Source organism: Bolinopsis microptera, chromosome 1 (genome assembly GCF_026151205.1).
Source record: "Bolinopsis microptera isolate Bmic1 chromosome 1, MBARI_Bmic_1.0, whole genome shotgun sequence".
In the NCBI taxonomy this organism is placed as follows: domain Eukaryota; kingdom Metazoa; phylum Ctenophora; class Tentaculata; order Lobata; family Bolinopsidae; genus Bolinopsis; species Bolinopsis microptera.
The window spans coordinates 18595633-18608984 of NC_087072.1; the positions used below are offsets into that span (position 1 = coordinate 18595633).

The 13352-nt window shown below is 39.7% G+C and overlaps 1 protein-coding gene across 1 annotated transcript; it reads right to left on the minus strand.

The window, feature by feature from the left end:
* Positions 1 to 5983: 5983 nt before the first annotated feature.
* Positions 5984 to 12644, minus strand: LOC134822361 (uncharacterized). Its single transcript, XM_063833427.1, has 2 exons — positions 11979 to 12644; positions 5984 to 6109 (listed from the first exon to the last, which is right to left on the minus strand). Exons 1-2 carry the CDS (start codon positions 12642 to 12644, stop codon positions 5984 to 5986), a joined length of 792 nt encoding a protein of 263 aa, XP_063689497.1.
* Between the last annotated feature and the right edge of the window lie 708 nt (positions 12645 to 13352).

Genomic DNA, 13352 nt, shown 5'->3' on the forward strand with positions numbered 1-13352 from the left:
TATTAAGTCTACATTTTTTGATTCCTTTAAAAGTAATATTGATTGTAGAGTTTTAACTAATAATGCTATTTCTGAAAATTCTGATATATTTGGTATATTGAGTAAATGTGCCGTCCAGGTGGTTGGTAAAGTGCCCCCGGGGAAGCCTCATCAGTACAGCGACGATCCAACTGTCGTTAAACTATCAGCAGAGAGAAAGTCCCTTCAGCAAGAATGTAGTCTCACAGGGATAAGCGACAGGAGTGACCTCAGAAAAAGAATCAACCATCTCAAACGTACCATCAAAAAGAGGTTGAAATCCATCAACGAGGCCACTGCTAACGCCCTAGTAGATGTCATCAACAACACCGACAGCTGCAGAAGCATGTTTGAAGCGAATAGAACTTTGGCCCAGTGTAGGATGAAGAAAGATGGAGTGACTGTCCATGATGCAGACGGCAACACCTTAGGTTCTGACTCATTAAAAGCAGAAGCTATTAAAGAATACTTTAATAATGAGTTCAATGACAAAGATGAACCCCACCTCCCAGCATTCATAGACCCTCCTGGAAGCCTCCTCTGTCCCATAACACCTGAAGAAGTTGGCCGTGCTGTAATGAAGCTGAAATCCGGTAGAGCGTGTGGCCCTGACGGTATACCTAATGAGCTAATGAAAGTTGCTGGATATCCCCTCCACTGTGAGTTGGCTAGGATCTACAATCTCTCCTTTGAGACCAACACATACATCCCAGCTATTGGAGAAGGTATCCTGACACTCCTTCAGAAGCCAGGAAAACCCTGAGGTCCGATAAAGTCTATCCGGCCCCTCACATTGCTAAATGGAACTAGAAAAGTCCTATCCCTCGTAGCCTTGAACAGAATCAATTACCACGTTGATATGTACACTGGACCTTGGCAGGCGGCATACAAGCAGGGTCGCAGTTGTGCTGACCTGGTATGGTCTCAGAGAATGTTGACATCAGTGGTTACCAGGCGCAAGTTTGAGTATAATAAAATCAACATTGACATGACCGCTGCGTTTAATACTATCCGCAGACAGACCATCATCAACCTCCTCATTGACGCAGGATGCTCTAGAGACGACATTCGCCTAGTTCAGTACCTCCTCTCAAATTTTGAAGCTCAAGGTGACGGTCAACAGATCTGAGTCTGGTGAATTTGTGATTAATATTGGCGCTTACCAGGGAGACAGTCTGGCAGGTAAAGTGTTTACATTGACCCTTGCCGGTGCCCTGAATCACATCAGAGCCGTGATCAGTGTCACGATTCCTAGACCGAATCCCCCAGTCTCTGATAGAGGCCTCCCGTTAGAGTCCGCCTATGCTGACGATGCTGAGCTTCTGAGTGAAGATGGTCAGAGCCTGGTGAAGATACTTGAGATTGCTAGTGATATACTAAAGGATTGGAGTCTCTTTGTTAACGAATCAAAGACGGTGTTTACAAGAGTGTATTTGGCAGATACACATGCTTTAGATGCCCATGGCAATAAAATTAGAGGAGATGAAGAGTGGCGAGAGTCAGTGCTATTAGGACCAAAGCTCTGTTCAGAAAGAGATATTGTCAACAGTCGCAACAAAGCCAATGTTGCCTTCTACACCTACAAGAAAGTCTGGTTGAATAGTTCTGTTCAGATCAGTGAGAGTAGAAAGCTGAAGCTGTACGAAGCTCTCGTCACGTCAGTGTTGTTGTATAACTGTAGCAGCTGGGCTGCTCCTGAAACCGTAATGGCATCTGTCGACGTTCTTCAAAGGAAGCATCTGAGACAGATAATCAACACCTATTGGCCTACGGTTATCAGTAACGAGAATTTATATAAGAGATGTAATGTCAGACCCCTTACTGAAAGGATCAAGAAAGCAAGATGGAAGATGCTTGGGCATGTTCTCAGAAGCGGCGATGACACTCCTGCCTTCTTATCTTTCAGATTTGCATGTTTAGGATGTTTTGACTACAAAGGAAGGAGGGGCAGACCTCGTTCAAATTTATTTGATTTATTATTAAAAGACATTATGACAAAGAAAATTATTGTGATTGTAAATAAAAGATTTAGTTTAAGTAATTTCAACGATTTAGTGTACAAAGCTCATGATAGACGTTTATGGAGAAGCTATGGGTGAGTCGAGACTACTCAGCCACTCGATTTTATGATTTATTTTCTATTATCTTGTGTTTGCTGTATATAGTTGATTAATAATAACTACTACTACTATACATGATGTAGCATATTTGAATTGAACTATTACATGATGTAGCATATTTTAATTGTTCCGCTATAATTTATTCTTATTATAGAACTATGTCAACAAACGAGCAACTTGCCGGAGCCATGGGTGGTTGTCGAACCATCACAGGAGATAGATTTGTGTGTTGGCTGGTGACAACCACCAATGGCCTTAAACCGGCCCCTTTCAAAGATAACGCAAATGTGAGAGGCAGAGAGAGGGGTATATGGCGGTAAGTGAAGTAATTATGCTCACTGCATTTGGTCGATATATTATATATATACATATATTGATGAGATCTAGGGGTCGTTCATATAATACAATAATACCTTCGCTTCTGAGTGCTGAGCACGATAATTCCCGACAGCTTGCTGGGCACGAAATAGCGAAGGTGTTATTTGTTGTAATACGTTCCGGTTCCGATTGGAAGGGGTGTAATCCGATACGTGCGCATGATACAATATAGTGTGTAATATATAGAACGCCAGTGTTATTTGTTTTAATACTTGCCGCCAGCCAGTCTAAGTCTATGCTGATAATACCTTCGCTTCCCTTGCGGGATATATCTGCAAATTATCAGCTCTCAGTTTCCACGAGTTTTAGTGGATATATAATTCCCGGAAGGTATTATAACTATATAATACTTGATACTTTTATAGTAAAGTAAAGTAAAGTAAAGTAAAGTAAAGTAAAGTAAAGTAAAGTAAAGTAAAGTAAAGTAAAGTAAAGTAAAGTAAAGTAAAGTAAAGTAAAGTAAAGTAAAGTAAAGTAAAGTAAAGTAAAGTAAAGTAAAGTAAAGTAAAGTAAAGTAAAGTAAAGTAAAGTAAAGTAAAGTAAAGTAAAGTAAAGTAAAGTAGTACAAATTTATATATTTCACAGGTGGTTGATGAGGCAGATGACCCGTTATGGGCTTGAGCAGAGTAGGGAAAAATCCTTACGGATCTCTACCATTGGTAGAATTCTGCCCCGGTACCTCAGGCTCGACAACGGCCGAGGCTTCTCCTGGCAGGAGCTGGAGGAAGTGGACCTGAGGTACCGGGTCAGATTGTCTAACAGGCGATACGACCCCACCAAAAGGGAGCGGGCCTCTTGGGAAGTCCGAATGGGCAAGATAGCTGCACAGATAGTGCAGCTCCAAACATAGTACCGGTTGTTAGAGTAAGTTTAAATTTAAAGTCAATATTGAAATAACGTTACACATATTTGTACAACCAATCTAGTAGTAATTCACACAACATGACAAAAATTGAAAGACCATAAAGTGTTATCTTATTCCTCAGAGAAGTTGGTTACACGAGTGGACTATGCTCTAGTTGTGGCTACCGCCAATGGAACAGAAAAGGCGTGTGATTACGGAGTTCTGGAGACAGAAGAGAATGATTAAGGAAGGGTCAGACTGTCACACCAGCTAACATCACATCTGGTCCATTCAGAGAGAAATTTGATAGAGCTTGTTATAATATTGGTACGATCTATTTCTCATTACTTTAAGAGATTTGAGTGTACTTCTTAGATTATTTATTTAACACATAACTTTGTGAAGAGAAGGGATGAGTTACAAGAGAGATTTTAAAACGTTGTTCTTTGCCAGGCGTTTCTAAAGGAAGATGTTGTTGCTGATATCAGGAAGCAGCATTCTGTAATCAACAGAATATCTGAGTCATACAAACCTATCTCAACATATATTATGTCGGAAATACTTCAAGGTGCGTAAATGATTTAAATCTCAACAAAAGTAGGGATTTTGTGTTTAGTAATGTTGAAATGTTGAGTAGATGTCCATCCATTATGCTATTTGCAGCAAAATGTCGATGATTTGATGAATACAAACAAAGTAAGTAATTATCTTTAGGGTGAATGAAGAGGAGTTAGGGATGATCGAAAGGGGGATTAAGAAATTCCTCGTTGAATGGAGATTGCCTGGTTACTCTATCACCCGAAAACTTCACGTTTGGAAGACCATGCAGTCGACCAAATGAGGCTGCTTGGGTTCGCACTGGGCAAATTCAACAAGCAGGGAGGGGAATCCCTCCACGCTATGATTAACCGTATCCGACCCCGATACGGTATGAATGATTGGAGTTTTTCACTTCATTAAACCATCGTAGAAGACACATGATTTTATAATACTAACGTCTGTACATGGCAACTGTTACGGACTACGGTGCTCCTTTGAAACTTTTACTGATCATATTTTTTAGCTAGTCTAGATTCTTTAACAAGAACTAAATGGAACTGAACCATATTCCTATCTAGAAGAAGTTCTGATATCGACAAAAAGCAGCACCCAAAAAGCATTCATTAGGAGAGTAGAATTTCTTTGGGAACAAAATGAATCTCTCCAGGACTTAGCCAACTGGAAAGACTATAAAACGAAGACTCTGCAAACATCTCAGAAAAATGATAACACCTTAAAGAATAAAGAGGGAGGATCCTGGACCCCGAAATCCACCACCTTTCTGTACTTTCAGAAGTACCAATGACATTAGTCGAAATACACTCTCACTGCCGTTTTAAAATTGTTAGCTCTCGTTATCGCACTGCTTATCTCTTGATAATTGCACCGCTACTGCGCTGCTAGCTTGTTGTGCTGATCTTTACGATGGCAGATTTGGACTTGGAAAGTATCAATTACATGTGGAATGAGATGTTCACCTGGAGCAAAGAGACTCTGAAGAAATTTGGCAAGCCGTACGGAAAGTTAAAGGACATTGCGGACGCTAAGAACTTCAACAGACTGAATAAGCCGGAGATTGTCGATGTGTGTGGTCGATCTTTTGAGTATACGAACTATCTTATGGAGACCGTTGAAACGTATAAGAATGTGTTGACCAGACTTCAGGGTCAGTTGATTGAGAAGCAAGAGCAGGTTATCAGTGTTCAGGCCGAGCTATCAGCTTGCAAGACTGAGTAACTTGAAGCGATGAAGAAAACTGTGTCAAGTTCAGTTGCTGATTCAGTGAAAGCGGACTTCCAATCTTACAGCTCTCTGTCGTTCAAAGTTGGCCAGCACAGTCTCCAGTAATCAGCCCGGAAGCATTGACGTCTGTAGTCAAGACTATTGTTGCAGAGGAGGACCGCAGCAGGAACCTTCTTATCTTCGGTCTGCCTGAGGAAAAAGAAGAGAAGCTCGAATCTCAAGTCAGTGAAGTTCTGGAAACTATTGGCATAAAGCCAAAAGTAGAGGCTCAGAGAATAGGAAAAAAGAAAACGGTTGACTCAACGCGACCAGTTAAAGTTATCACCTCAAACTCGCTCATCGTTGATCAGATTCTGAGGAATGCCAGGAACCTGCGGCAGAGTGAGAAGTTTAAGACAGTTTTCTTGAGCCCTGATCGGTCTGTCGAACAGAGGAAGCTCCGGAAAGATCTGGTACAGGACATGAAGAAGCGGGCACTTGCAGAACCGACCAAAAAGTTTTACATAAAGGACGGGCAAATTTATTGTGCCGATGAGAGCAACGGTTGACAACTTTTTTTGAGTGTGTGTTTCGTGTGCTGTTTTGATATGTTTTGGACCATGTTTGTGAGGGACATATTGGTAGCTGTAGTTATTTTCTATACAAGACTGAATAGTCTTCAGGCTTTAGCTGAGCTTTAATTTCCGACGCAGTTTTGTTGAGCCACTAGTCCATGATGGGGAATATAAACAATATATTTAACTCTTAATGGTCACAGCTACTTTTAATTTCATGAATCATACAGATTTTAAAGTACGCTGGTACGATTTTTATCTTATTGAATTGCTGTTCAATATCTATTTTAGTAAACATTAACTGGGGTAGTAAAACCCAGTTCCCAATCAAATGTGGCAGGAAACCAGGGCTCATGCTCCCGCTGAGCTAAAGCAGTAGAGGAGATGGCGGCTTCTCTGGGATCTAACACATCCTGAAACAGACCAAAACTATGTCCCAACGCACTGGTGTTGGGATGTTTGCCCCCGGGGTCTGCCCGGGTCAATAAAGCAGTCAAGCATCATGTATGTTATGTTGAGCATTCTCAACCAGCAGATGTGGGAACTCCCACAAAAGACCGAAACAGATCTAAAGAAACAGTTATCAAAATCGGAAAAATAGACCTGAATTTGTTTGTATATAATTTATAAAGCGTATGTTATTGCCCACGTTAAGGGGCCTGTTAATAATTAATTAAATTATTAGCTATCTAAGATTTGATAATAATAAATTCTTTAACGGTGTAAAGACTTGCTGTGAAAGAAGCAGCCACACAATGCATCCTGGAAATGAAGATGTTACAAGACCCCTTATACATGTTATAGACATTCATATAAACATTATAATAAAAGTACAAAAACAGCGAGTAAATGGATGCACTTCTTTTTCAAAAAATATGGAGTTGAAACTTTTGGCCACATTAAAAACATTAGACAGATCATCATGAATTAACACACGATCTTGGAAGAGACCTGCAATCACAAACCTTTGTTGCATATATTAAACTAGTTATTCATGATAGTGATGAGCACGAACATCAAGACATGTGCTGTCCTCTCCCGGTCACGAGTAATATCTAATGCTTTGAAGTAATATATAGTTTTTATCAAAGGACTCAGTAGTGTTAGTTTACTCGAAGTTTCCAATATTTTCACTTTAATTGTCATCATGTCCTGCTTAATTCATATCTGTATTATATACAATACTTATTCATCAAACTTCTCTCGAAATTGATTTTATAGTTGTTTCTGATAGAGGGGAGTGATATCTATCAGCTGCTTTTGATCCCATGGAAAAATATTGTTCCTAGCCGGAATTATTGCTGGTCAAGGGTCAGCGCTTATGTGTAATTGTATTGCTCGAGCGATTTTGAAACGTGCGTCCTGAAAATCGAGTCTAAAAATCTATCTTCTCCTAAATATTTTGAGTAATCACCCTCAAACTTTCAGGATATGTTCTAGGGACCATTTAAAAGAGATCGCTCATACAAATTTGTGAGACAGGCCTTTTTTATTCAATTTTGAAAATCTAGGACCTCGTTTTTTAGGCGGTTCAACCTAAGTGATCTGGGGGAACTTGTGACACAGACTGTCCAGTTTAATAGGGAGATCCCCATAACAGGTTTAAGAACACCACATGCACCACCTGCACCACCAGCTGCATGACTTTCGGTTATACACATTACACATGTATACACATTACACATGGTTAAGGTAGTGTGTACCATACTTTCTTCGCCCGAGACATTGCTGCAATGGGCAGCTCCTTATTTAACCATCATACCCGATTTCTCGAGTATTTGGCTAAGTGGGAATCGAACCTGGTACCTCAAGCAATGCCAGGCAGATTAACCAACTGAGCCACTAAGCCGTTATGTTGGAGTATTATATTATTGTAAAATTATAATATTGAATACTGTCTCAATTATGCTTATTACCAGCTCAACTAGGCCCAGTCATCCTGCCCATATAATTGATAAACCTTCTATGAGGGCAATTCTATAGATTTATACATCTTAAATTTTCAGGAATCTCAGTGAAAGACAATAACCTTAAATATTATACTAAGCTGTTGAATAATCCAACCTGAGACCTGAGAGTACCTAAAGACTGCAAAATTATTTTTTTGTCTAGACAAATTTGCCACACATTAAAAATACGTATTGTTTATGCAGGTGCGGAATCGCATTAGTCTGTACTGGTAAATGCTTAAATGAAATAGTCACAGGTAGTTCTACTACTAATGAACGAATGTGACCCTCCCATGTGGCCCCACGTGACTGCGTTATTGTGTGCGCACCAAACGATCAAGTACAGTTTGAGTTCAATTTTTTCATATGCATGATTTAAGGTTCGTCTAAAATTAAATGAAGTTTTGATATTTCAATGTGCAGGGTATTACTTTAGCTTTGGCGCAAATGTATTTTTTCATGGACCTATTTCATATACCAGAACTGTAGATAGAGTAGAATTTAATGTTTTCTATCGACTTACTAGGATCTTATATACAGGGTGGCCCAAAAGTGACTACCCACACGCAACCTTTTAATAACTCACGTAATTCGTCTTCAAATTACACAAAAATTTTAGAGATTATAGATATAGGTCAAACTTAGATTTCCTGAAAGTTTCGTAAGCCACGCCCAATTACAGTGGGCGTGGCGTGACACTCCCTCTTTTTCACTATTGTCTTCATAAAATGAGAACGCTTTAAGCTAAGAACTCCAAATTTTTTGCACACCTTTGGCTTGATAATTTAAAACCTTTCCCAACGTTTCAAGTTCATTGTTCAAAATTTGGCTGAGTTATGACCATTTCAAAATTCACCGGATACGTGATCCGAGCACTCAGTCAGTGATCTCTGCACTTGGTTAATGGCCTGTTTGGCTCACATGCACCGCTTGATTGGTCGCAGGGCTTGTTAGCCCTGCTAGTCACAGGTTTGTTCCTTACAATCGATAAAAAGGAATAAACTATCCAATGAATCATCGAAAATGGTTCACTATCCTCCCTATACTGCGGAACAACGATTGTTTGTCTACCTGAAGAGAGAGAATGGGGAGTTCTGCCCTCAGCTTAAACGACAATTTCAAATGAAATTCAACCGACCATCCCCTTGCCGGAAAAGCTGCTTTGATATGCATCACAAGATCAAGTTCACTTTTTCTGCAAACGATCAGCGAAGAGTCGGCAGAAGACGAACTGCGAGGACCGAAGAAAACATCACCATGGTTATTGGTGACGTGATGGATACACCTAAAATTGGCACCCGAAAACGAGCTCCTGCCTTAGACCTCAGCAGAACATCCCTTCAACGAATCCTAAAGCGAGATCTTTCTAACCGGGCCTATCGGACACAAAGAAACACCAACTTTTAGACCGTGATTCCTGATTTTCCTGAAAAGGTCACGATCTGGTGCGCCATCAGTTCTCGTGGAATCCTAGGACCTGACTTTTACGAAGAATTTGGTGTTTTCCTGTCTAGCAAAGTCATTATCGGTATCCAATCAATCATGATCAGGTCGTCATCTCCTCAGTATGTTTGGTAAAGCCTAATGAACCTCATTAATACACGCTAACGCCTTACTCTTGAACAGATTGGGTGACGAGATCACTGATTGAGTGCAGAGATCACTGACTGAGTGCTCGGATCACGTATCCGATGAATTTTGAAATGGTCATAACTCAGCCAAATTTTGAACAATGAACTTGAAACTTTGGAAAAGGTTTTAAATCATCAAGCCAAATGTGTGCAAAAAATTTGGAGTTCTTAGCTTAAAGCGTTCTTATTTTATGAAGACAATAGTGAAAAAGAGGGAGTGTCACGCCACGCCCACTGTAATTGGGTGTGGCTTACGAAACTTTCAGGAAATCTAAGTTTGACCCATATCTATAATCTCTGAAATTTTGGTGCAATTTGGAGACGAATTACGTGAGTTATTAAGAGGTTGTGTGTGGGTAGTCACTTTTGGGCCACCCTGTATGTTTTACTTTTAGCCTTTTCTTAAAAACTTGATTTCACAAATTTCGCTCTTTAAAAGCATAATCATGCCGATAGACTCATTTGACTTGAGCCAGCATCTTTTACTTCAAATAGTACCTTTTTTAGCTGACAAGAAAATATAGAAATATTCATATTTTAGCATGTTTATTGTTTAAACCAAAGCAAGATTCTGATTGAATCGAGCCAAGTTGTAATCTTGTAATTCAATGATATCTTAGATCGCCAAGATATCAAGCATAACGAGTTTATTCATTACGTGGGATCAGGTGATTGAAAAAAAAGAAGTTTATTTCCTTCCTATTTGCAGCTGGTATGAAAATTGCACAAATTTACTGTTGTGTTTTCTATCATGAGAATACACTGTTCACGTACGCTTTTTATGTTTAATTTCTCCAGGGTGAACATCAATATCCTTTATTTACATGCCAGAGGTCGGTTATTTAGCTAATATTTAAATTATTGTGTTGAAATTATTGAAGCAAAATAATTAATAGAATAGAAATAAATACTGAATACTGATAGCAGCGATTCTTATCGCCTTTCTGACATTTGGTAATGAACTTTAACATTTGAACTTGAATTTGGATTATTTTACTGGAAATTGTCAAAATTCAGGAATAATTTAACAGTCTTTGACTGACTTATCGTAACTAAATAATTGTTTTCAAGTCCCGAAGGGAATTTTAAAAAAATAGTTTACTGATGTTGCCGCACCTCTATTTGCAGAGTAACTGCATTGTATTCAAATGAGGCAACTCGATGTTTAATCTGTGTGAACGGAACGCATCATGAAGCGATGTCTTAATTAACACAGAGTGTAAAGAAAATCGTTTTGAAGCACCTGAGTTAGACTGTCTAACTGAAAGCCACCAACATTTCTACGTATCACATGGAGTTTTATCAATTTAATTCGGTACCTTAGTTGTGTTCAAATTTCTCTACCATTGTGAAATGTTGGCACGATCGTGAATTGCTTTCTCTTTGTTGTCCCATGAATATTGAGCAATGGGCGGACGATTTCCTTTATCCGATTCAAAGAGTGTGCCTCCAGTCACCGCCCAACCAAGTGAGGTGTTGTTTAACTGCTCTATCAGAGGTCATTTATCGTTTTAACTACTTTGTGTTCGCCATTCGGATTAAGTAATGAGCAATTTAACGTTTGTTGTTGCTGTCGTGATTTTCACGGCAGTGCTGCTAGTGCAGACATCTTCAAGCGAGTGCAATCTAAAAAATAAAGCTCTCAAAAGGAAGATAAAGAAGTACCAAAGGAAATGCCTACTGAACGGATTCCAATCATCTATCGGCTGTGAAGTAGGAGAAGGACAATTAAGAAAGAAAGCTGCGAAGAAATGTGGCGTGATTGAAGAAACCTTGAAAAAGTGTGACTACTCCTGCCCAGTTGATGGAAGTTGGAGTGACTACAGTGAATGGACATCTTGCACGGTGCCATGCGGGGGAGGAAGTCAGTCTAGGGACAGATCATGCAGCAACCCTACCCCAGCGTTTGGTGGAGCTGACTGTGAAGGAAATGCTGAGGAAACACAGAAATGTAACCTTCAAGATTGCCCAGGTTAGATATTACGAATTTGTTCGATGCTATTAAATATTATTGACAAATTATCATCAAATCTGCAACGAATAGATCATAACAAATATTCTCGAATAAAAAACCAAAACGTGCTTAACTTTGGCCATTGTTGTTTGTTTATAGAACCCGTCCCCAATCTCGTATTGAAAAAGACTAAACTCAATTCTGAGTGTGAATACTATACTATATATAACTTTATTCAAATCAAAAATAGAACATAAAGAACATCTTGATGACCTGATAAGTCACCAAGAGAAAAATAACACTGAATAAACTAAATCATGCTTAACTCTCTCCATGCTTTTCTATCTGTTGCAAAAAGTCTTAAATGGTATAAATCGTCTGTATTTACAAGTCTAAAGTTTCTGTCATTTAAATCGTTCAAAATAGTTTTTAACAAGTTTGACTGGTGTCGTCCGACTCTACCTCTCATCAAACTCTGACTCTCTACAGCAAAATGTAAGGCAAGCTGGGCAGGTGAGTTATTATCACTGCGGAGGATGTGACCGAGCATTCTCCACCGTGCACGAGCAACACGCTCACTTAGTGGAACAACTTCGCAGCGTTTGTATAGAGTCACATTTCGTATGACATTAGGGTAGGTCATGCCGATGATCGTACGGAGATGATTCCTGTGGCAGACATCAAGTTTTTGAAGGAGTTGTTTAGATGTTGCCCAACTGTTGCAATTATACATCAGTATTGAAACAACTTGTGCTTCATATATCTTGAGTCGAATCTTCAAGGGTATACGTCTACCTTGTTCCCAGACTTTTTTGTAGTTCTGAAAAGCAATGTTAGCAAGTATACATCGTCTCTTGACATCTTCGATGCTACACAACTTAGAGCCTAAAGAGATAGATGACCTCCAAGGTTCTCTACCTCTGAGTGTCTCTCCTTTGTTATCAACCTCGTTCTTGCTGGCCAGATAGAAGTGGGTGAACTCGGTTTTTGACTCATTGACAAAAAGATTCCACTCTTCCAATATCTCTTTACATATTGGCAACAAAGACTCCAAATTGCTTTTATCCTCATCAGTAAAATCAACATCATCTGCGTACTCCCACTCGAGGGGTAACAGATTCTCAGCTATGGGAGGGTTAGGTCTTAGATAGGACATAACAGCACGCAGGTGGTAAAGTGCTGCTGCCAGATATAGAGTGAACAAGTTTCCAGACAAACTGTCGCCTTGAAAAGCTCCAATCGTGACAATAAACTCTCCCGATATTGTTGAGTTCACTTTGATCTTCAGTTTAGTATTTGCGAGCAAATACCTTACCAGTCGAATGTCGTCCTCACTACAACCAGCATCAGCTAAAATGTCAAGTAATACCGACCTCTTTATGGTATCGAAAGCAGAGGACATGTCAATGCCCATCTTATGAAGAGACCAGCGTTTTTCCTTGACAACTGACACTAGTATTCGCTGGGTCCAAACGATATTTGCACAACTATGGCCAGGTTTATAGGCATTCTGCCAAGGACCAGTGTACTGAGATACTTGCCTTTGGATGCGCTTTAAGACTATCATGGACAATATCTTTCTAGTACCGTTTAGTAGGCAAAGTGGGCGCAAACTCTTAGGGGGGCCTAGTGGCTTTCCAGGTTTTTGGAGCGGAGTAAGGTATCCCTCTGTGAAAGAAGGTACATGTTCATGGAGCTCAAAGGATCGATTAGTAAGTTGTGCAAATGTGGAAAAAAAGATTTCAGGAGAGTGTTTGAGAAATTCGTTTGGGATCCCATCTGGTCCAACAGCTTTACCGTTCTTGAGTTTCTTGGCCGCAAGCTCAACTTCAAACGCTGTAATGGGGTTTTGAAGGGGCCTAGGGTTACCTGTGATGATAGCTAAGTAATTGATTCCTGGGTTGCAGAGTCTTCCTGATTCCTCAGTGTTCATCAAACATTTTTCGAAATTGATTTTATAGTTGTTTCTAACAGCTCACAGCTGCTTTTGGTCCCATGGGAAAATATTGTTCTTAGCCGAAATTATCTCCAGTCAAAGATTAGCACTTATGTGTTATGTAATTGTATCGCGTGAGCGATTTTCAATCGTGCGCCCTGAAAATCGAGTCTATCTTCTCCTGCA